Genomic DNA, 25,974 nt, shown 5'->3' with positions numbered 1-25,974 from the left:
AGCTTCTTTAATTTCGTTACAAAGCAGTTTTACAGAGAATATTGTTGTACAAACTCCAATTTCTACTGATAAAAACTAGGACTGTCAATAGTGCGGACTGTCAAAATTATGATGATTTCCCCCAAATTAGCAGATACAATTCTAAAAAAGTTTGCAGATTGCGAGCCTACTTATGAGTCATAAAGGCAAAGCTGACGCAGTAGACTAATTTGAGACAGTTTCTGAGTTATGTCATGTATGCTTTTATATGAAAGCAATTCATTAACAAGTTCGGCCACAATGGGATGGTCATAAATTTGGAATATCTCTCCTCGTTTGATGAAAGGTTTTAGTGTTGCTTTCAAGTCAAGATGATTCCTGGAAGTCTTACGCTCATCGTAATTGTATAACTGAAAGTGAAGGGGAGGGAAACTGCACCACTGTGTATTAGTACAAGCTCTCAGGGAAAGCTCAGCTTGCACATCTACGACAGTAATAAGACAGCTCCGCATTATGAATAGAGAGGCTAATTGCTGCCGGAGAAATTTGGTGGCTGGATAGATTTACATTTGTGCCCGTTTAATGGTCATTCCTTATTCAAGTCGACAGTTTAGTGGAATCAACAGCAATGCCATTAATGGATCTGCCATTAGTGTGAATTATTTGCAGAATAACTCCCAAAATGGAAAACCAATATCTGAATATATCTCTGCTTACACAAAGGGAAGATAAGCTTGTTATATTAGGTAAAAATAAATTAATTAATTAAAAAGGTAGAAAACAGAACACAGTTGACTCACTTAGAGCTATTTACAAGTAAATTAAACAGCACACTATAATGCTTAAATGTATCGTCTTGTCTATTTTAGTACAATTATTTTTATATGCTATTTTAAGCATATAAAAATATATATATATATATATATATATATATATATATATATATATATATATATATATAGTTTTGGTGCTTTTAGTCCATGTCTATTAACTTTAAGGCTAATTTAAATGCGTGTGCAGTCCTAAACAGGGAAAACTGAGCAAAGAATATTTTACATAAGAATTTTGTCCAGTAAATGCTCTGAAGAATGAACATTTAAAGTTATATCTAGTAGCTAAATCATGGAACTTGACAGTGTTATTTTATCATCATTGAGATTATATATATTTTTAATTGTTTTAATTAGTTTTTTTGCCATTTTATTGAAATTTAAGTTATACAGTTTAAGTATTTTGTTGTGACATTTAAAAATATGTCTACATCACTATTCATTTGTAATTTTTATTCATTTTTTATTTTAGCTTTAACTAATTTATTACATTAAGTTAAATTAGAAAATGAGAAACAGTGCAACTAGAAGTTTATTATTATTATTATTTAGCTAATTTAGCTTAATAATTTATTATATTTATTTTATTATTTCATAAAGGTTTTTAAAGGTTTTAGTTTTAGTAAACTTCAATGCAAAGGGTGTGATTTAACTAAAGAACCTGGCTACGTAAAAAACTCAAACTCAAACTTCCTGTTCTTTTGGGAAACATGACAACACTGGAAAGAAATCCTACAGTCTAAAAAGACATTAAACATAAACAATTTCAAAGACAATGACTGATCAAGCTATTTTTCAACAACCTTGCAAACGCACCTTTCTGACCATCTCTGTCATACACCTTCATGTGTACCACGCCGCTGGTTTTATTGCGCAGCACGGCCGGGTTACGTCCATCCCGTTTGGCGACTGTTCCCAACTGAGCCAGATCGTCATCAGCCCACCACAGCTTGCCACCTGGAAAAAAAACTGATGAATTATTCATTTCCCAAAGTCACAGAACCCGCAAGTCTGGCTGCCAACGGAGGCACATGCCATTATCGTTTGTTTGTTCTTTTCATACCACATGCATATAATCCGGTGGTGTGCTGTGCTTTTCCAGTGCCAAAACTATGCTACGCCACAGTGTGCGGGTGGGCACAGGAGGTGGTGGGAGAAAGGGAGTGAGTGAGTAAAGTAAAGAGATTGGACTTGAGCATTATGCATGTTCCCTTCCCAGTGTGAGTCAATGAGGCAAAGCTCAGGGCGGCCTGGCTACATGCCCTGGCTGAAGGCAAAGTCTCTTCATTCACAAAGCCATCAGAGTGCATCTATTCTCACAGTGGCGCTGCGGCTAGCAAGCCTCTCGTGATGTTTCCGCTCTGTAAGTCTGAGTGTGCCACAAAGGGCCTCAGAGATTGTCCTTGGCTCTGAGCCTAGACCATATCTGTCTGCTGCAGGAATACAGGAGAGCCGGAGACAGTCGTAGCCATGCAACCGTAAAATGAAACACATATTTGTATTTGTTAAAGTACAGAGAGATTGAATGAACCTAATGGCATTTAACTGAATGAATGAATGAATTGGATGAAATAAATTAACCAACAAAATCACAGTCCAAAATACCACATACTTTTATGCGATTGCTACAATAAAACTGTACTCACTTTGGATTAGCAACTTAAAAATAACATTACAAATAATGTAAAACCTTTTTTTATGGTTGATGGACACTGCAACACGATATTTGGTTTTACAATAGTAATAATAATTGTAGTAACTATAGTTCAAAATTGAAATAAAATAAAAAAATGACAACGATTTTAAAAGATTTTGTTAGGACTTTATTTTACAGTCCTGTTCCTCATGTACATACTATATACTTATTATAGTAATTACAATAACTACTGTATGTAATAACTAGGTACTAACCCTGAACCTACCCCTAAACCTAACCCTACCCCATGTAGTTACCTTGTATTACCAGAACCTTTTTTAGATAAATACACTGTAAGTACATCCTTTCACATGTCCACTTAATGATGAGAACAAGCACAAATATTTTTTAACCTCCTCCATAAACCAGAAACAAATACTGGTGTCATTTAGGCCACAGTGAGCCTCCGAAAATACATTTGCTTTCTGTAGTGAGGCCAGGTGTGTATAAATGAAATCCTACCCTGAGCAGTCAGAAGTGTATTTGACATTCAAAGATTGCTTGCATAAAGGTCATCACTGCAGTCAATATTAATCTTTACCTGTCTGGGGTGAGAGACATCAATGATTGCTTCTGGGTGTAATGTCCACTTAAACTGTTTGATCACAGACCAGCACAGGTCTTAAGGTGACACACAGCCCGCTAAACAGCAGCTTGCACTTCCCTGAGTGGTCACATCCCATTAAAGATTGTACCAGGAGAAGTTGGCGAGATTGCATCCTGTCAGTAAAATTGCTTTCATTTCTTCAGTCATCATGCTCTTCAATTACTGCTTCACGGTCTAATAACAGATGTGACTTTGATGTAAGGCGGCCATTGGATTTTTTCCCCCCTAATAATGATGATGCATCTTTCAACCAGCCGCCGTTCCTATCGATCTCCTGATCATCTGTCTCTGCTGAGTACATTTCCCCTGCAAACCTCGCTGTAACGATAAGGCCTGTCCCTCATCACAAGCTATAGGGTAGCTGATTTTACTGAGCCAGGTGGCTGAAATCATAAACCATTTCCCTTGCCGCAAGACCAAAGTAAATTTACAGGGACATCAACTGATAGCGTGTTATACAGGTTAACCTTGGCAAATGCCCTAATTTATGTTGCTTTTGCAGGGAGGGAGATAGTGCCGATAGAGACCAAAGATCTTGCAGTTGCAGATGCAGTTTGTATCAAACATCGACCAGCTACCACACTAGAAGCATCACAAATAAATAATGGAATTAACTGTTTTCATTCAAGTTCAAAACATGGATGAGAAAAGCTGTCATTTTGGTATTTAATTATACATGATGAGAGACGAACAAATAATTATAATACATTTTAATACAACTATTTGTTCAATTCTCAGCTGATTTTCACTGATTTTGTTCTGTATGAATGATTCTGAAGACAATTTTATGCGTAATCCAGGGTTCAAGATTAGAGTTATGGCCTATGCCTACATCTGTTACATCTGTTGGTGTTTTACTACATTCAAGCAGTATAAGAAATTATAGATTTAGTGAGAAAATAAGCTTGTTTTTATGAATAATTCCATGACATTAATTTGAACATATTTTCCATTCCTTTGCTGATCATAAATTAGATTAAACTTTCTGATTACTTATTTTTGTCATTTTTGTCATCTGAATATATATACATATCACAACTTAATCACACATTTTGATCTGTTCCAAATGTACCTTAAATTAATATTTTTCAAGTGTTTAAACTCTAATCAACAAGGGCATGGACAAAAACAGTATGAATGATTTATGCAAATGTATGTTTATTAGTGAAACTATAGTCAACATAGAGCATTTAGACTAATTTCAAAGGTCATAGACGTTTTTCAAATCACTTGTTCATGTATATTAGACACATGAAAATATTAACATAGAGATACAAGATTCCCTTAACTTTTCTTTTTTTTTTTTTTTTTTTTTTTTGCATTGAGCAACTTACCTACACAAGCCTGTTTACATGTTCACATGCCTGGGCAGCTCACTTCTTCTGAACATGCTGTAAATTTATTATTACATTTTTTTGCCTGTCTGTGCCAACATACTGTATTTTGATTCAGCAGAAAACTCAATAAAACGGTTTTCAATAATATATTTTTCTGTTTCTATTGTCAGACAATGGAATGAACATGAACTAGTGACTGAAACGCAACAGATTATTAAGACAACATGACCAGCTCTCCCTTCCAAGATGTCAATCTGCATAGAAATACTGATAATCGAGCTGTCGTCTGATGAAATCAAATTCACATAAGATAAAAAGACAATAGCTTTGCTGTAATTTCCTCTATACTTGCATGTAAAATTAGAGAAGCAGCATAATATCTGTTTTAATTGAAAGTGAAAAAGCAGTCAGGTGTGTGCGTGCATTGGGAAAGCAATACCTCACACATGTGCAGCAGTATCAGCGAGTCTCAAAAAAACGCTAGATGTGTCATAAGGTGTTTTTTTTTTAAGTCACTAAATCTAGCAGCAAATTCATTTGCAACACAGCATTTCTATTTACTGAACTACGGGCTAGGCCATAGGTCAAACAGAAAATGGGTGCTGCATTATTTGCATGTTAATAAAATGTATTCCGTTAAAAATAATTTGCATTAATGCATTATTATCACATTAATTTTAAAAGTATATTCACAAAAAACAAAAACAGCCAATAAGTGTCCAGCACACATGGGATACTGTTTTAAAAAGCGTCCAAGAAACTACCTCATGAGTTTTGGCATGAGTTTATTTTATTTATTTTTTTTATTTTTATTTTTTTACATTTTTTGGTCACCTAATTGTGAATACATTTTATGAGTACTACAACCCCCCCCCCCCCAACCTCAACACCCCCCCACCCCCACGCGAGAACCTGACAGCCTACCTCCAATGTATGCTCCACCGTTGCACACACACCTGTGAGAAACCTATGAGATACCTAACACTATAATACATATTATACACATCATATCCTTTCACCAATTAAGATTTAGTAGTTACGCCATAACATATACAAGTAGACCATAAATGTACAATTACTGCAATCACTCCGAACATTTTGTACAGGATGCATAGCCCATAGAAACTTCCACCTGAAAAGTAAACTGAGGACATTCTTTCTAAATAAATAAATCAAAACATTAAATAAATGTGCAAAACCAGCAGTTATCAATATCAAAATCAGTTTGCTAAAAACAAACAAGAATTTTTTTTATACTTTTCCATGCATAGTGTATAAACTTTTGCATTGTTTAACTTGTTAAAGGTTGCAGATTTGGCTTTTTTAAGTAGTGCATCAGTGAAAGTCTCTTTGTAACAAATGCTGCCTTTGGAGGCAATCATGACATTTCTTGTCACCAGAGAACTAAACATGTCTGTGCTCATATTAATAGATTATTAATAATATTGAAAAGAGCGGAGAATTTTTTTTCCATTTTTTTCAGGGGAATAAATTGAAAGAACAGCATTGTTTGTTACATTTGTTACAGTTACATTTATTTGTTACATTTATATTATTTACATCAAGCTTTTGAATGGTATAGTATCGTATATTGTTATTGAAACTTCATAATGTTTCACTTGATTATACATTTAGTCAGGAATTATAGTTTGGAAAAAGTCTAACTAGTAAAATGTTTATACGTTATATGAAAACTAGTACAAGTATATAAATGAATAAAAATAGACTTACTCATGTTCATGATCTCTGCTGAATAAAGTGCTTCATTCTTTTTTTCTGAGGGAATCCATTTCTCAAATACTCAAATCACATTTTGGGGTGAATTATATATTATTCCTCTCATTGTGAAGCAAACAGTAAAATAAAAATAAAAACTTTATTTAACATTAGAATCTGAATAGAGCGTTCAGCGCGGGGCGTGGTCGAATTAGAAGATAATGAAGGGAGACATGAAAAACAGACATCGCGTTGTTTTCATATGGATTACATTATCACAGAGTATTTGTTTTCGGTGGCACTTGGTTAGTTTAAAAAGCTTTCTATAGATATCTCTCTCATGTCTCTTCGTTGAGTATTCACGGAGTTACAGTTCATTTTAATGACGTGTTTGTCAATAAAGATCTGCGCATACAAAGGCTGCAGACAGTGCACCTTGTTTGTTATCTTTATTTTATAAGTGCACAAAGTTTTGTTGTTATTATGTTTGTATCCAAAAAAAAAAGTAGACCCTTTACAGATTCGATTGATGTATTGCTCTTATCTGTACGATTAAAACTGAAAGTGTAATTTAAGTTCTTTTAGGAGTTTAGGAGAAAATGACTCATAACGCGTATACGCGTTAATAGACTCCAGAGGGTTGAACAGAACGATTCAAAACGAAAGAAAACAGACTGCTCTCTGCTTATGTAATGTTAATCCGTATGAAATGTGCATTTCCCTGGCGCGTTCACTACTGCGAAGATCCCGAGACAGCATCGCCAAATTTATCTTTGCAGTCGACACAACACTGATACCGAAACACTTGTTTATTAATAATTATATGAATTAAATATTCATAATCATTACTTTTGCCAGTTCTTTGTGACAGCTTTTAGGTGTGTTATTGGCAGCGCCACCCTTTCATGTTAGCCTACATGAACGCGTGAACTGAACTAAGCTCGTCACAGCTGGACTGCTTGTTATGATGTCAAGGTCATTTTTAATGTTCATAAATTCAATTAGGCTAAACATAGCCTAACTGTTACCTTTATCTTACGTTAATCAGCACCTGGCCTGTCTAAAACCTTCTAGATTTCAAGCCATTCCACCACTTTTCTAACTGCTTGTGGATAGGAGGGGCAGGTGGGCGGCGGGTTAACATGCAGCGCTCTGATTGGCCGAAAGCTTTTCACTCCACTTACACGCTGTGGATCAGCGGCAGAATCAGCGTCAAAGATTGCATAGACTGAAATCTGCGAAATGCGAGACTCAACAAAATGCGTACCTAGAGAGCAGCGAATCGTACAAGCGTACGTATGGGTCAAAATGCGTGTAGAGTACGAAAAATGCGTACATGTTGGCAGGTCTGCATTTCATAGATTTGATGACTTCTTATTTTAAATTCTGCAAAATAATATAAATAAAGGTTTAGAAAGTGTGCCTAAACTTTTGACTTGTGAAGCACGTGGGGTGAAGGGACTGTAATATATTCAAAAAAATTTCCTCAATGCTGAATCGGACTCTTTGTTCTCTGATGACATTCTCATGCTTCATAATAATATATGCCATTCTTTTAGATCTCTGTGGGTAACTTGCATGGGAATGTGCCGTATATGCATTATAAAAACACAGACTGCCAGTATTTGAAAGAAAAGCACAGTTTTGTGTGCTTGGAAGGGAGAGCTGTATTATCATAAAGACTATACGTGCAAACCCCAGTCTGCTTTACTTATCACAAAGATAAAATCAATCACACCAAGAATCTTTCATCTCTTCGCATAGTTTCCTTTCATATTTACATTGAGGTTGTGCTTACTTTACATTTTATACCTTATAATCAACTCCATATGCATGGTAAGGTATTTATGTGCGCATTTGTGAAGGAAAGAAGGACATTATCTTATATTATTGCTTGACTATAGTTTATATTCAGCAAAGAAGATAGAAATATGGAATTCTAAGTTAAATTCCACTCACTACCCACTTAAACACCAACTCAAGGGTCTACGAGATCATCCGCCCACCTGCATGCATATCTAATCAGCCCCTGGCCATTCAGGCTCTGAGATGGTCTTTCCTTTATAAAGGTGTGATAAAGCTTTAAATAAATATAACTGATCCATAATGCTGGTGGTACATGACATACATAAGTGTATGTGTGTGGGTGTACATACACAAATGTATGTTAACGCGTTAACACACAGGCAATTATTATTATTATTATAATTTTTTTTCAGTTTAATGCCTTAAAAGAATTTTAAGCAGAGCTTGGGTTGACCACCCCACTCACAGCTGTTCTTTCTGTCTCTCTGCATTCTCACTCTGCATTTATTCAGTCGCTAAAGCCTGGCTCACACTACAAGAGTTTTAAAATCATAACCGATTTTGAAATCTGGTTGCTGCACACACATAAGGAGAATCTTTGCAGATTATCTTCTCTCAAATATTAGACATGCACACACAAGATTTGAACATCGTGGCACATCACACACTGCAAGATATCATTAAGATTATCATGCCAGAAGGAGCGCCTCACGTGATCTCATGCAGCAGATCATCACTTAATTTTTTTTTTTTTTAGGTTGCTAGCTTTGTGCACTCACCCGATGCATTCAAAGCTGAGGCGATTTCACTCCAGCTCTTCTATTTTTCCTTACAGTTGTGATGCAGTTTCGACACATTACAGACAGTTGTTTTGCTAAAAAAAAATGTCAAGAAACAGTTTCCTCTATCACCGCTATCCAATGAAGCCGTGCATCAGCTGTTTTGTGGTTTTGCGCATTGGCTGTGAAAGTACTGACATAATCATAAAGCCAGCATCATCCCGATTTAAATCCTAAATATCAAACATGTTTGATAATAATCAGGGCTGCCCCAACTTGTGTGCGAGCGAATCAGGAGGAGCAAGATTCGATCGGTGAACGCCTCACATTACCAGATAATCCGCGCCGAACATCGGGACAGATCGAGGTGCTCAACAAGATGTTTGCTCCGATTCTCGGTAGGGGGAAATCGGGGCTAAATCAGGCTAAAAATCCTGTAGTGTGAGCCAGACTTAAGAACATTTTTAGTGTCACATTAAATGGGAGATTTTTAAAACATGCCCTCTAAAGATCATGCTCTACAATTGAACGCACAAAGGCCCTATCGCACACTGTAGCCTTTATCTTTTTATATCAAAGCGCAAATGTACACAAAATATTAAATATTAAAAACAGTATACAAAATATTAGGGAGGGAAACATTTTTATACAGACATCATCAATAATATTGGCTATATTGAAGATTAAATGTAAAATTATTGCAATATAAACGTATATTTAAAAACGTGAATGTTACGTGGGATTTATCGCGATTAATTTCAGAAAAAAGATAAGATAAGATTTACTTTTTTTATAGAAATGAATACTTTATTGAGCAGAAATGCACTGATCAAAAGTAACAGTAAAGACTACTGTGAGACCTATGGACTTGTGTTTTCTTTCATTTGCTGTTTTCCTGTCTTCTGTTCTGGTTTAGTTCTTGTGTGATCTTATTTGGTTATGTTCCTGTTCTCATTTAGTTATTATTAGTTAACCTCCATTCATCTGTGTCTAGTTAATTACCATCATTATCTTGTGTATAGTTGCCCTCTTTTGGTTATTTGGTCGCCGTTATCTATTTAATGTTATTTTAATATTTACCTATGCGTGCACCTGCTTGTCCGTCCTGAATTTACCCTTTTGTTTGGAATTTATTAAAATAGTATTTGCCTTTACCTTCATCTTCTTTGTGCATTTATATTACAGTAGAATGACAACTACACTGTAACATGTTCTATTCTATTCTTTTGAATTTTATTTTCAAAGAATTATTGAGAAAAAAATCGTTTTTACAAATTTCTACAAAAACATTAGGGAGCACAACAGTTTTCAACATGGATCTGTTTTTATGGTATAGTCTTACAGTTTGATTAATTAAATGTAATCTTGTGAGAATAAACTTTTCAAAATCAAAAATGAATTACAAACGTACTTATTACTTTTGCTAGAAATGGTAGTGTATATACAAATAATACACATTTATCTACTTATATTTATATACAGTATGGATTAAATCTGCATTTAATTCTGAAAGGGAGGATGTACTTCCTAATGATTCAATTCTCTATTTATCTTCGCAATGTTAAAGAATCTGAAATTTGATGCAATAGAAAATTTTCTAATAAATAATCAACCAGCTACTGAATTTCTGTATTGATTTGCCGAACTTGTTTCCTGTTGTAGCCTTCTAATGGTGCTTTTCGAGTTAGGCCTAGTTGGTGAATCTACCAATTGAAAAAGATTTAGATTATCACAAAACACTTTTAAATGATCGGATATTGTATGCATCCAATTTAAGTTAAAATCACCTAATAAGACCAGTTCTTTATAATTTAAAGAAGCCAGCGAATTCATTAATGCATGTAAAGTACAGAAACATAACTGTCCACCAAAAAGAGCCATAGGTTTTTGCAGAAGTAATGGAAAGCATTTCCTCTATGGAACAAAGACCTATTAATTGTGATAGATAGCACCTACTGAATGCATAATTTTGCTGTTTCGCTGTACATTGCTACTTCTATGAAAGTAACCCATTAGTCTTTGTGGCAGCCTGCATTCTGCTCCCAATTTAATAATGACTCAAACTTTGTTTAATTAAAAGAGTCTGTCACCACTTCTTACAAGTAAACATTTGCTTTTCAGCTCATCATAGCTGCTCTAAAATAGAACGTGACTATAGAGGCTTTCCCAAGATTAATACTTTTGCAGCATGCAGACAGTGTAATCAGTTAAAACTGGGGTTTAGGGAAATAAATACATGCTAATGAATAATTTGGGGGCATAAGTTTCTACCCACGAAGACAGGCAGGGAGTAATGTGAGAAAGCATGTCAGATGCAATCCAAAACAAAAGTGTGCAATACATTCAAGCAAAACCTAAGTCAGAGAAAGGGAATTCATCTAATACAAAAAAGTGAAAGTGCGCCATTACAGGCTTTGCTAAATGTACTACTTTCATTTGCTGTAGGGTGAACAAAAAGAAAAAAAAAAAGTTATGCAACTCTTGCTGCTTCTGACGCTGCCAATATGACTGAATTCTCTATAATCCCTAGAATTATAGCTTTTGGGCAATGGTTAGAGCTGTAATTTGAATCATACAGCAGACCTAAAGTTTGCGATTAAAAATTGCGTCAAATCAAATGGATATCTTCCAAGACAGCCTTTATTATCTTGATCTATATAAAGCTACATCAATAAAACTTCACCACTTCTCTAATACTGAGATGTATGTTTACGCTCCTCAGGGAACCAAAATTTGGTCTTTATTCCCATACCATGATGAGTTTCCCAGGGCTAAAAGGAAATTGTTAAATCTATTTTGACAAAATGTCTTGAATTATGTCTTTTCCCTTCTGTAGCAATGTAGCTGTAGAATCGCAGTGTCAGGTTTGACTATTTACAAAGTCTGATATATTTTAAAACTTTTTTAATAGCCTTTTTGACATAAAGAGAACACCAGACCAGTTTGTATTAGCCAGACATTTAGGGATGGTAAAATCAATTACTGGCCAAAAATCACATAATTGTTAAGCAATCTCTGTGAGCAAGACAGACATAACTGGAAATGTGTGTTGACTTTCTTTTAATATATGAAAAAAATACAGATACAAAACATACAGGAAAAATGGGAATATCCCATTCTGAGTATGGTTATCTAATTGAATTGCTAACAGACTATCTTTTCAAAATCCAAAGGCAAATTCCTTGCAAACACTGACAAATCTGTTAACCAGTTCTTTTTCAGAAACACTCATTGTTCCAGCCTGGTATCTTTTAAACAGAAGTTTTTTTCCTGATAAAACTGGTAAAACTGCAGCCAGCTGCTTACCAGCTAATCAGATGGTATGTGGGCATGCCATGTGAGACTTAGATCTTTGCCTCTTTAGATTTTCACTTATTATTATTTTTTTATTTATAAATGTGCTCCTTATGGTTTATGTTGCCACAGCAACAAAGTACAGTAATTTAATAATAATAATAATAATAATAATAATAATAATAATAATAATAATAAAAAAACACATCACAAACACAAACATTAATTAGAAAACCAAACACAGATAAAATACCAGCCATATGCCATCAAATCAACATGTACTGTTATGTCTCCAATTTCTTATGGTTTATGCTGTGGTTAACCTTTGACCCAAGCCTGACTGCCGAAGAGGGAATTAAACAATCACTTACCCATGACTGCTAGAGCCATGGCTTTAGTTAGGTCCCTCTTCATGCTTTCAATGACCTCAAAGCCACTACCATCCAGATTGCACCTGTTGATAGTACCATTAGCAGAACTGATCCAATACATCTTCCCAGCAGGAAAGTCAATCGAAAGTCCTAAGGGAAAACAAGAATCAGTTAAAAACTGTTATTTGGAGTGCTGGTGTGGAGTCATTACTTTAAAATACCTTACATATACTATTACTATATATGTATCTGAAGGTGAGATCATTCTTTATAGCTTGAGATATAGCTGTGACCTCTTTGTGACACTCTAAATCACTTGACTAAATTCATCTCTGTCTTAAACCTGGTTTAAAAATGGTGAGGGTTTGACAGAGTGGTAAAATTGATTGTGACAAGTGAAGGATATTTCAATTGAGTGTCAGGACAGCTGTGACTGAGAGGGGCTAGTGGATGATAGACTCCCACCAACAACAACTGACTTTCAACTCTCAGGGCATCTTCTCCAAGACTGCCATTGAAACAAAAGAAGCATTTGCTTTGCTTATCAATTAACGCACAGGGATATATAAAGGAACTATATTTAGAATTGAGGATGGGAACTGTGTAGATGTTCCATAAATAAATAAATAAATAAAATAAAATAAAAAGAAAAGTCTAAAGTACTACTATTTTGCTGTGTATTAAAACTTAACTTTTTTAATTAGCTTTTGAAATAGACTGATGAAATCAAAAGGCCAGGGAGATCTTTACATTAAATTAACTTTTACGCATAAACTTTGAAAAGCAACCTGTTAAATAGCAATTTTCTCAGGTTCCTGACTTTGTAACGCTGTATATAGAAAAAAAATAATTATGTGTATATATATACAACTTATATTCTGAGAGCTGTTTAAATTTAGCAGCAGTTTGTATCGACTCAAGTTCAAGTTCACAAAAGTTATATTTGAATTAAATTAATTTCAGCTTTTACTCTACAGTACTGTAGTTCAAGACTATGTTGGGGTGACTAATCAGATGTATCTTCACAAGGACAAATGAACACAGTTGTGGCCAATTACAATAAAGTCTGAAATGGATTTTGCTGGCTGCTTTAAATAAAAGTTTTGTAAAATCGTTTTTCATTATAAGTGGAAATAAGATGTAATGGCATGCAAAATAAAGATATAGATATAAAGATAATTGTAAGGTATAATGAAAAGCATGAATTTGTTCTCGGAAATTAAGATTTCTATTTATATAAAGTACAAATTTCTAAAAATAAGTCTTAAGTATATCAATGAAGTACAACTCCTCTTGTACTTTAAACTTCTGTGATTGTTAGATTGTCAAAGGAATCAGACATACCAACTGGTTCTCTCTGATTTTGATGAAGAACCTTTCTGTTGCTTCCATCCATACTGGCGACATTTATTGTATTTCCATCTGTCCAATAGATTTTTCTAGACCATAATGCAAAAAAACAAAAGGAGGAACATGAGTCATAGGAATTTTCATGATTACACAGACAGACAGACAGATGAACAAACACAAATCTTTCTTTATCATACATGCAATCTGTCCATGTGGGCTGCTTACCCTTTGGCTGGGTGCACAGTCAGACACTTTGGTTTGTCAATCCCATGGATGACTGAGGTTTTTAGAGATCCGTCTAGTCGGGCAACATTGATCTGCGTCTCCTCGTTCTCAGAGCTCAGCCAATACATATTCCTCGAGAGCCAATCTACTGCCAGCCCACGGCAGTTTTGAATATCTGCACGTACCAGAGATAGCCATTAGCACAGAGGTGCATATCACAACAAACCTCATGGGAGACTACAACACTTATGCGCACACTGTAATAAAAAGTCTTGTGTGCAAAGGCACATGGTCGGCATGCTGATCAGTTTGTGAAGGTTTAAGAAATACAACATGCTTGATGACAGCACTTATGAAGAAGCAATCCCCAGAGAACTTCTCAAACAAGCTCTCCTATCACATAAGATATTATTTATATTCTGCCAACACACTCCTTCTACCATCATTTTTTAAAAGCATACCGCCTGTGAACACAGTCTTTTCATAATTGAAAAAAAAGAGTGAGTGTGAGCAAACCTACAATATGGCAGCAGAAAGAGAAAAAAAAACAAACAACAAAACTTATTAACAGCACAAAAATGTAATAACTGTCATTTAGATGGTGTTTATTGGGAAAAATGTTACACCCCACAGAATGTGAAAAAAAGAAACAAGAAAAAAACACTTCATCTTGGACTCTCGACTCACCTCCAGAAATGACTGTTTGAAGGCCTGTTCCATTGATAAAGGCACGTTTTATTGTTTGAGTCTTAACGTCCGCCCAGTATATCCTTTCCTCAAGAGCGTCGTAATCCACCACAGTGACATCATCGATGTCAGGAACAGTCAAAGCAGTCATGACGTTCATGTACGGATTATCGATATCCACTCCACGGATCTCAGATCGTCTCACATACAACAAGAACTTCTTCAAGGCTGATGTGTGTGCCAAAACAAAACATACACAATTCAATAATTTGTCTAGAAAGCTCACACCTATCAATAGTTCTTTTTGTATGTTTTGTTTGTTGTCTGGGATGTTAAAGAGCTGCATACTCACCCACACAAGAGCGGTTGTTGAGGGAAAGCTTCATGAGATGAGGACATGAACAAGATGCCGTGCGGTTGTAATCAATGAGACAAAGGTGGGAGCAAGGACCTCTTCCATCGTTTCCCTCACAAGGGTTTGAAGCTGATAAACCCAGGTTGACAAGCATTTAAAAAAAGAGAAAGAAAACACACAAAGGAGAAAATCAATATCACATACTATGAATTAAGGAGAGGGGCTCTTAAAAGAAGTCACGAACAACAGCTGTACAGCTAAACAGCAACTGTCCAGTGAAACAAACAGAATTTGTTTTCTTGATGAGGTGCAAGGAGTGAGAATTCAAATGGCTGCATTTAAAGAGGGCAACATAAAATGGGTGCAAAATAAAAGATTGCAATACCACTAAGAAAACATTCATCTTAACTCCAGGATAAAGGAAACAGCTGAAGTTGAATGGACAGGGCTGACAGCTCATGTCTTCTGCCCACAGCGATCCTCTTGAAAGCACAACACAGTTAGACATTTTGTTCGACTCTTTGTAGAAGGGCTACTATATTTCAACAGAAGGTAATGTTGAGCAGACAGATAATGGCCTAAAGGCCAGTGGTGCGAATAGTAAATTAACCATCAAATCTTTCTCAGATTGCTCTGACGGTAAAGATCTTCCTTGAAAAGACCAACTCAAGATGAGGTTTACGTATGTATGTTTGTGTTTTTCAAGATTCTTTAATGATGAGTAAGTTCAAAGGAACAGCTTTTATTTGAAATGGAAACCCCTAAAAATAACTTTACTGTGAAAAGGGGTCATATGATGCGATTTAACATTTTTCTTTCTCTATGGCGTGTTACAATCTGTTGGTGCATAAAAAAGATCTGTAATGTTGCAAAGACTGTCTCAAATCCAAAGAGTTATTCTTTATAAAAGTTCAGAGTCAACCTCACCCTCCTTAAACAGCTCGTTCTAAGGAGTGAGTGATTTCACCAAGTACAACATGTTCCTGGATCAACATTCATGGAGGATGAGGACTGTTTCCTGAACCAGTAGCTTTCAATTCGTCTGTGGCACAAAGGCTGTTTCTATAAAGCTGGGCAGTTCCAACTTTACAAGGACAGCCTGGCGCTTCTGACTCACAACTTGTAAGTACGCATTTAAAGAATTTGCCATTGATGATTTAATCGTGTGTTTTGAGCAGTGTGAGTAGTGCTTGTTGTTTGTTTCTCCGATCACAAATGCAGTCATGGTTTTATGTTTACGCAAAGCAATACTCAATGCAACGCGTAAAAAGACAATACAAGTCATTATAATCGTTAATTATGTCTCCACTGTATGCAACACATGGCTCATTTGCAATGGGTTTTATTGGTTTTGTTTCATCATGCCGAAGACGGCATCACAGTAGTGGCGTAGCATTTCCGTCACATGCTTGAGCAGCCAATCATAATGCACAGGATAGCTGGCCAATCAGCACACACCTCGCTTTTCAGAACGATGAGCTTTGTAAAAATAGACGCGTTTCAGAAAGGCGGGGCATAGAAGAGCAACAATAATGTACATTTTATGGAAAATAATGTTTTTTTATGTTTTTTTTTTACCTTAAACCACATAAACACATTACATTACACCAAATACACAAAATAATGTTCTTTTTAGCAATGTCATATGACCCCATCAATTTTACTTTTGATAAACTGAATGTAACCTTGCTGAAGAAAGTATTCATTTATTTTAAAACACACACATACAAAAAAAAGAAAAAAAGAAAATCTTACTGACACAAACATTTGAACAGCAGTGTACGCATTCTGACATACTTTGTCAGAACATGCTTATTTATAGTGTGCTGCCATTTTCTTTTGCCATTACACAAGACTACTGTCTGTTTTCAAGAGGCTTTAACCCTTCCATGAACCCAGAGCAACTACATGCAATTAACTCCACAAGCAGTTGCATCTTGTAAATAATTGATCCAGTGGGAGTTTGAATATAGGCCTATTATTTCTTTGCGATGTCGAACCCATTTCACTTATGTAGCAAGCATATTTTTGCAAGTGAGAATAACAAATAATTTCAAGTGACTAAATTATAGGCTAGAATCCCATAGAATTAATTATGCATTCTGCTGGTCTGCGGGGGAAAACTGGCTGTTTGAATAAATACTGTATAAACAGTGCACTTGACTCGTGATAGAAACACTTGATTCGGATGTACTGATTTTTCCTAGTCAAATCAGCCACAGATTTTATAAATCTCCACATAAATCTGACTTTACCTTAACATGTCTACATGTAAAGAGGGTCCGGAGTATAATTTGTATTTTCACTGCTTCAGCTTTGTCTGAAAAGGGAATGATCCACCATGTCTGCAGACTCCAGTAGTAATTTTGAAGTGGTTTGCCTGTCAGCAATGTGCTTGAAAAGTGCTTACAACACTGCAGGCCACACAGGCACTAAAAATGGGAGCCATCCAAACTGTTGTCGATCTCTTGAAACTTAACACTCAGCCCTTTTACAACACATCAACAGCTATATCCTTAGCCCCATTAGGCTAGTTAGCATATCTGCTTCACACTCCCTATGGACACTCTAAGGTCCGCCACTCGTCTGCCAGAACCGCAGGGGCCAAACAAAAACACAATTGCTATGGACTGTAAGGGGCCAGAGCCCAGATTTTGGACACCTTTAATAGCCAGACCTTCCCATGGGCTCTTTAAAATTGGATTAGCCATACTTATTGGCTTTCGCTGGCAAAGCAGCACAATTTGTCGACACTTATCGGTGTAAAACAGTCACCCGGCTGCCGGTGCTGTGGCAGGAGACATGAGCTGTTTTGGCAGTGCTTCCTATAGTTTTGGGCTGGTTAAAATGATGCAAATCAGATTATTTCGGATGATGAACACTCGCAGACGGCTACATTTCTGGACATCTGGACACCAGGCACACTTGGCAATTACAATAACTTCTGTTAACATGTTTTACAAATCACAAAATGCAATTTTCATAAATCAGAGATGAGTAAGTGTAAAAATGGGTCATGTAAGACACGTCATAATTATAGAAAACTACGTTTTTCATTTTAATACAATTTTAATACAATTTAAGAAATCATACTAATATGCTGATTTGGTGCTCAAGTAATTTCTTCTTTTTATATAATATACTATTTTTGTGTAAAGCATGATACTATTTTCATTGTTTTAGAAATATAAATAAAATTTTTTAAAGCATAATCTTTGTCTATTAATAAGAAAATGTCAATCTAAGTAAGCTGTGTATGATGTTTTTTTCCCCCCATTTTCTTTTAATGACCACTGTCTGTTTAACAGAAGATAATCTGCTGCCCTTGCTGGCTACAAAGCCCTGTGTGACATTGTACCATGAAACAATTAAAATTAATTTGGGTTGAGGAAAGAGCACGTCTTGAATCCACGTCAGGCCTTCTTACGCTCTGCATGACCCCCTTTTTCAATTATTCCGCTCCTCTCAAACAGAGCCATTTGGGCTTCCAGATTGGCAGAAGAAATGAATGATCAGCGGGATTCGGCTCAAATGAATCCTCGCCCCACAGAGCATGCTGGAAAATTTCTCTCTGACACCCAGACTAAAACTGAACACAGGCGGATCATAATATTATTGTTATTATTTTTTAATAACGTGCAGCTAAGCACATTGTCAATGTAAAAAATGCTAGGCTTGCTGTGTGTGGTTTGCATGCTGAATAAGCTCACAGGGTGCAAACGCAAACAGGAAATGGAAGGTTGACATCAAATTAGAGGTTGAAACATTCTGACAGAACATCTGTATCATCAGCAAGGGTGAGATTTTCAAGGACAGTGCTTTTTACAGTATACTATACTGTCCTTTAACAACTACCTTACTAACTATTAAAAAGCAGGAAATTAGGAGTTTATTGAGGCAAAAGTCGCAGCTAATGGTTTGTTAATAGAGAGAATTGGACCTTGAAATAAAGTGTAAATATGTGTATATACGTGTATACAAAGTGTATATGGGTGTGTGTGTGTGTGTGTGTGTGTGTTTATATTTTAATGATTATTTTTATCACAACCAGTTACTCTTCTCCAAATCCCTGATTTATCAAAAAAAATAAAAAATAAAAAATAAACATTTGTTTTAATTCTACATTTCTATGATAAATAATTTACAGTATGAGCCACCACAGTTTGTAAAACCCACAGGCATACTTCCGATGTTAATGCGTCCTAGTACTGTATGTATCCGTCACAAAAAAGCAGTTCCAGAATACATTGAAAATTTGGGTGAACAATAAACCCATATGACAAACAAAGAAACATTTACATTCTAAAAACATGCATATTAAATAAAATTAAACCAATTAAATAAATAATGATTTTATTTTGTTGACATTAAATCAGTAAAACTAAAGTAATTATGTTTAATTATACAGAAATGATCAACATTTAGATAATTGCAGATGCAGACCCACCTTGAGGTTGTCTGCTAGGATGGTATATCTCCAGATCAAATGGCTGGGCACTTGTCTTCTGGATCACAGTTACATTGTGGCCAGTCCATTTATTTGCTCTAGCTAAAGTGTTGGTTCTCCAGTCTGTCCAGTACACACCACCTCCAAAGAGAGACACAGCGAACGGGTGTGACAGGTACTCGTGCCCCCTGAGAATCTCTATGACCCCTGTGCCATCATACAGGGCTGAATATATTGCATCTGAGCTGAAGGGAAAGCGAAACATGAGGTGAGAACAACACTCTTTGCCCATACCAACAAGATGTTACAATGATGACTTCCTGGGGAAAATACTGAAGATTGAATATCATTTTTTTTCCCGCCTTACTTATGGCTAAATACACAACATACTTAAAATGCCCATTTGTGAAAACTGTGTTTGCCATGAAGAATAAATCAAAAATCTAATTCATTCCTTTTGGTTTAAATGGGTTAAGGTTGTTTTATATAATGTTTGTGAATCATACCTAACCTAAAAAAAAGCCTTGAGCGTTTATGCAAAACACCTAGGCTTAAATTCAATGGTTCTTGTAAATTGCACCAAAATATCATCTTCATTTGCATTTTTAATTTCCCGTACCGAGCATCTGTCCACACTATTCTCCTTTCCTGATGGTCTAGCGTGAGTCCATTAGGCCAGGCTCCAATCTCCATGTCCTTATACACAACATGTCTTCCACTTCCACTCATTGACGCTGCCTCAATCCGTGGAAAAGTGGCATCCCAGTCGGTCCAGAAAAGAATGCTACATACAGAAAAAAACGGTTATAAATTCTTCATCTGACCATATAGAATATCAGTGTAAACATTTCAAAATAACACTTTAGTATAGATACCAATTCTCAGTGTTAACTACTTATTAACATGCCTATTATTAACACATTGGCTGTTTATCAGTACTTCTAAAGCACATATTCTGCATTACCATGTTCTACAGCCTTACCTCAACTGTTTGTTGATAGCAAGAAATGGACCATAAAATGAAGTGTGACCCAAAATAATATTCTTCCAAATAAAGCTGCAACACACACATCTTAAACACACCTTAACATATTGATTTTACCATCATTTTCAGTATTTACTCATGACTGAACTATTAAGACATACCTCTATAGCTGCTTCGAAACGCGTATCGAATACGTATTGTGACAAGCACTATACAAATAAACACGACTTGACTTGGGAAGTATAACGCAGGGAGCTGCTCAGAAAATAAAGTTACTTGCTTGAATAGAATTCATTTACAGTGAGCGATGCCAGTGGTTACCAAACTAAGAGCGTGCACAAACCTGTGAAACTGCTGCATTGGAGCAATAGAGAAGTAAAGGGTGTGTATGAGACCTGTGTGTGCTGAGATGCATCCTATGCTGCCCTAGAGAACAGTCCCGCTTTACATCATGAAAAAGCATTAAAAAAATCGAAATGTAAAAAAGTTGGTTAATTTCAAACTATTCTTTTTATATGCACACTGAAAGTTTCTATGAAAACTGTCTCCCAGTGAAGTCAATGTCAAACACGACGAGGGTTCCTTTTTAACAGAAGTCACAGTTCTCTGGGGTGGCATGGAAACAAAGGGCACATTCTGATGTGGATATTACAGGGACTCTAAAATGCTAAATACTTGCATCAAGCTCATATGCTAATGAAATATGTGATCATGTTCCTGCATCCGGCATCAACAACAATTAAACTGACAGCCAAACATTTGAGGTGCATGGCAGTTAAGCATACAAAAAGGCGTCACATGAATTTTGCTTCAAGGAGGTAGCCTTCTCCTTTTCAGAAGGCCAATTAATTGACCAGTGGCATACAGTTATTAAACTAGGCTTTCAACGAATAAAAGAGTTGCTAATTACAAAGACGGCTAATCCCTTCAGAACTACAATACATTTTCAACACACCTCTCTATGATACAGCTGTGTAGGTCATTTTCAAAGTAACTATGTAATGAATTTGGGTTTTTTTAATATGTGCCACACCGCTGAGTGTGAAATCAGTCTTTGGATATTTCCCTTAATTGTTCTTTTCAGCTTTCAGTGAAATAATTTACAATATGTCATCCAACTGAGCACCAACATGAGCTCTAGTTGGACTGCAGAGATACCATATTTCTCCTCTATGGGATGCTCACCGGTTTGGCAAAAATGTTTCAGCTAGATATAAAACAGGCAAACAAGCAACAACTAGGTCTACAACAACATAAAAAGGACTGATAAGAAATAGAATTGATGCCTTTTTCTGTGCCTGTGTGTTGTCGGTTGGTAAACTGCCATCATTAGCATCACTGTACTATAATGAAAAAAATTTTTTAAGGGGAAAAACAAACGAAATGAAAAAATAAAAATAAAAAAAATAAAACTATGATATATTTATAAAAATTTTATAAGCTTTATAATTTTTTTCTTTATATTTTTTTCTTGTTCATTTCTTATGTCACAAATTTTAGACAGCATGAAAAGCAAAGTGTTCCTTTTTGTTCCTTGACTTTTTTACATTTCTGAATCATGTAGAATGTTTATTTTAATTAATTAATTAATTAATTATTATTACGTTTTTTTTTTGTGTGTGTGTGTTCACATAGCTATTATGACAAAGACACCAAGGGTCAGGTTCACTAAACAGGGCAAAGTATCATTATTCAGTCAGAAGTGACTGATGAGGCCCACAGGGTTAATAATTATTTTGTGTTCAATAATAATAAATGTTCAATATATCAGTAATTAAGGAATTACAATAAATGTATTTTAATGTATGAAAAAAAAAATACATAATTGGCATATTATTTGATCTTCAAAATGTTGGTAAAAAAATCCTCTTTTTTGTGCATTTACAATGTCGGTGTGAATTATTCATGCTGCTGGGATCATTCTGTGACTTTTCTGAGCTCATGCTGTCATATTTGAGACTTTCTTTTCCCAGCATACCTCCGTAAGAAATGTAGAGCTGAGCAAGAGAAGAGTAAGGTGACAAAAAAGGAAACAGAACACAACAAATAAACAGCAAGATGCAGCGAGCTATTCTAGAACTATCATTAGTAATAGATGACAAACAAGTCCCATGAAATATGATTGCTCTGTTATGTACCCAAGATAGTCTCTATGAGGACAAATTATGGTAAAAAAGAAATACATTTTTTCACTGTTTGCTTTTGCTCTGGTGAACATTGCAGAAGGGAATGTGAAAAAGAAAAGCAGACTAAGAGGAAAGAAAATCAGACTGTGGTAAATTTTGTATGAAACTAATACACACCCCTGTCCTGGGTCTACAGCCAGCGCTCGTGGGTGCTCCATGCCACCGGCAATCAAAGTGGTTCTCATTTCCCCATTCAGCTTGGCCACCTCAATCTGATCCAAGTTGCTGTCTATCCAGTAAAGGTTTCCTGCAATCCAATCCACTGCGAGTCCCTCTGGGGTGGCCAAGCCATGCTGAATCACAACCTCGACCCCGGTCACACCTACAAAACAAACCACTCGCGCTAGTTCAGAGGGTGGATGGGGTTTCCAATTCAGCACAGCAAAGCATTCTGGTCATTTTGAACTTCCTTTTGAACTGTTGAGCTCTTCATAACACTACTCCTTGCTGAAAAGACCAGCTTGAAACAGAATGCATTTCATGCCGTTAGTCGTGTTGTTCATCAGCAAATGATGCAAGTCTTTCTGATGAAATTGGACAAAGCAGTCTTGCTAATTAAACTAGTTTAAGGGAAAATTCAAATAAAAAAACTAAAACTATTTCTAAAATTATATATATGTGTGTTTTCAGCAAATGATATAAAGTTAAAATAAAATATACATATTAAATTAAAGTTAGAGAAAACTAAATCTTGAAAACTAAAAAGATTAAACAATAACTAAAACAAATAAAATTAAATAATAAAATGACAAAATGGCAAAATTAAATTGAAAACTAAAAATAAAGACTAATTCAAATTATTAATACACACCATAATAGTATATAAATAAACCTAAAATAACTTTCTCTCTTCTATGGAACACAAAATAAGGTATTTAGAAAAATTTCTTTCTTTTTTTTTTTTTTTTTTTTTTTGTCCATATAACAAAAGTCAACCATTCTTCTTCTAAAAAAAAAAACATTTAGACTTGACCTATCCCTTTAAGAAGCCTGGTATGGACACCAGAATATCAACATCAGGCGATCGGCATCTAAACACAACATTTGCTGGTCTTTTCAACAGGGTTTCTGAAAATAACTCTGGAGAAGAAAACATTGGTATTAAAGGAAAGGAAGTTTTCCCTCAGCAGTAAACACAATTTTTTTTTAGCTATCTATAATCCAGCTGTTTGCAATTATTCTAGCTGTGGAGGGCTTTATGAAATGCTAACAAAAGGAGAGTAATAGCTGCACTGGTGGCCTGTTCCTCTGAGAGAAAGATTTAAATGTGTGCTTAATGCAGCTTCAAAAAAATACAAGGGTGTTCATCAGCTCCTTCAGAGCTTTTCTGCGTCATTCAAAGAGCGAATTCGCATTATGTATTACATTACTGTTCAGGGGACGTGACCTGCATACTACGAATAGGGAAACAGAATATCTACTCAAACTAAAGCTTAGGTTAAACAAATGGGCAAGTTGGAATGGGATATCAAATTGGGTGTTCATTACCTCCAGTCTCTGAGAGCTTTCCCCGATAGATCTTATCCTCCACCACGTCGGTCCAGTAAAGCAAACTGTGGTTGAAGTGGAAGTCAAGAGCAATGGTGTTCCGCAGGCCGGGCACGAGTAGGCTGTAGTCACGTTTATGAAGGTCGATTCGTCTGATCTCATGCCGGATAGAGAAGATAACAAAAGCCTCAAAGGGATCTTGAAGAAGAAACAAATTGATTATTAGCACCCCACACCTGTGCATTAGAGATTTCAAGAGCATCGTGCTGTCTGTTGAGGCGTCCACCATGCACATTTTTTTTCTGTAAATAACACCTAATTAGTCTGTCAGATGATGTTTTTTTTTTTATGAAAAAGACTTACAGGGAAACTAATCTTAGAGAAACCTGAGGATATTGTTAAATGACACTTAAGTAGTCTTCAAAGCGAAAGCAAAAAAAAAAAAAAAAAAAAACTCTTTTAATTAGGTCACATTACAAGTTCACTATTATCAGCTGTTTGGACTCTCAATCTGACGGCACCCATTCACTGCAGAGGATCCATTGGTGAGCGAATGATGTAGTGTTACATTTCTCCAAATCTGTTCCCATCCAGGTTCTATCCAAGTCATTAAGGCATAGATTGAATATATATATATATATATATATATATATATATATGAAAATCATGAAAATAAATAAATAAAATATATATATATATATATATATATATATATATATATATATATATATATATATATATATATATATATATATATATATATATATATATATATATATTTACTCTCAAGAGCTATATATGTCACAAAATCCATAAAATACCACACAGATGCTTGTCATATTCTGACTAATGACCCAAATTCAGATTCCCTGAGACAATTTAAAAGCATTTGGCAGGCATGCTGCTGTAAAGACATTAGCTTCTCAATGGGAAGCTCCTGTCTGCATATCCCGCTGTCATTGTATTACTGTTGCTCTTATTGTTGTGTGCTGTGGACAGATCCACTATGGATGGACAGGAATGCAGATTGAAATTATTTCACTGCGAATCATAAAGTAGTCTAGAAAAATAATGCTACTTTCCTGTCAAATTTCAGACAGTCAAATTTCAGTCTCTTCTCCACACAACACTATCGTCATAACTGCTTATGATATATTATAATGAATATATATATATATATATATATATATATTTGTAATTCCTGGACACATTCTGTATGAACTGCTGTTGCATTGGAAGACCTGTACTTTTTTTTTTTTTCGTAAAAAATAAATTAATAAAAATATTAAAATATAATACACACACACAAAATACTGCTATATTTATATTGTCTTTATTGTTATATATAAGATATATGTGTTTGAAAAGTTGACGCAAAAGCGAGGCAATTCCAAGAGAAATATATTTTATAAAGTTTGAGGAATTTAAATACCTGTGCTGTGGCAGCTCTCTCCATCTGAATCAAGTCTCCAGCCAGGATAACAGGAGCACTTGACAGTGGTCTTATGCTGTTCGCATATCTGACTGCATTTCAGGTGAGCAGAGCAGTAGTCCAATGTCTCGCATGTTCGGTTGTCAGAGCCAAGATGGAGTCCAGTGGGACATGAACACACCACCCCTTTGCTGGGGATCACTGCACACTGGTGACTGCAGCCCCCATTACCTTGCAAACATTTCTCTGGAACAGACAAGAACAGCATGAGTGAGGACAAAAACAGAATCAATTTGAAAGGCTGGTGATATGAAGCCATGTGTGCAGGCATATGAGATTCAAGGTGTGAACTAAAACAGAACAGCCACAGATGAATCAAAAACAAAAGGATGGTTTGAACATTT

The 25,974-nt window shown here is 35.5% G+C and overlaps 1 protein-coding gene across 2 annotated transcripts in view; it reads right to left on the bottom strand.

Moving 5' to 3' along the window:
* lrp1bb (low density lipoprotein receptor-related protein 1Bb) overlaps positions 1–25,974 on the bottom strand; it is a 257,531-nt gene that overhangs the window by 73,712 nt on the left and 157,845 nt on the right. For both annotated transcript variants that reach the window (XM_052566199.1, XM_052566198.1), the window contains 11 exons: positions 25,571–25,816; positions 24,139–24,336; positions 22,768–22,972; positions 20,099–20,263; positions 19,480–19,724; positions 15,030–15,161; positions 14,678–14,905; positions 13,991–14,165; positions 13,760–13,854; positions 12,416–12,565; positions 1,626–1,766 (listed from right to left, as the gene is read on the bottom strand). In XM_052566199.1, the coding sequence (XP_052422159.1) occupies positions 1,626–1,766; positions 12,416–12,565; positions 13,760–13,854; positions 13,991–14,165; positions 14,678–14,905; positions 15,030–15,161; positions 19,480–19,724; positions 20,099–20,263; positions 22,768–22,972; positions 24,139–24,336; positions 25,571–25,816 (1,980 nt within the window). The remainder of the gene's footprint in view (positions 1–1,625; positions 1,767–12,415; positions 12,566–13,759; positions 13,855–13,990; positions 14,166–14,677; positions 14,906–15,029; positions 15,162–19,479; positions 19,725–20,098; positions 20,264–22,767; positions 22,973–24,138; positions 24,337–25,570; positions 25,817–25,974) is intronic.

The sequence above is a fragment of the Carassius gibelio genome, chromosome B9, assembly GCF_023724105.1.
Source record: "Carassius gibelio isolate Cgi1373 ecotype wild population from Czech Republic chromosome B9, carGib1.2-hapl.c, whole genome shotgun sequence".
Lineage (NCBI taxonomy): Eukaryota > Metazoa > Chordata > Actinopteri > Cypriniformes > Cyprinidae > Carassius > Carassius gibelio.
This window is presented reverse-complemented; position numbering and strand designations above follow the sequence as displayed.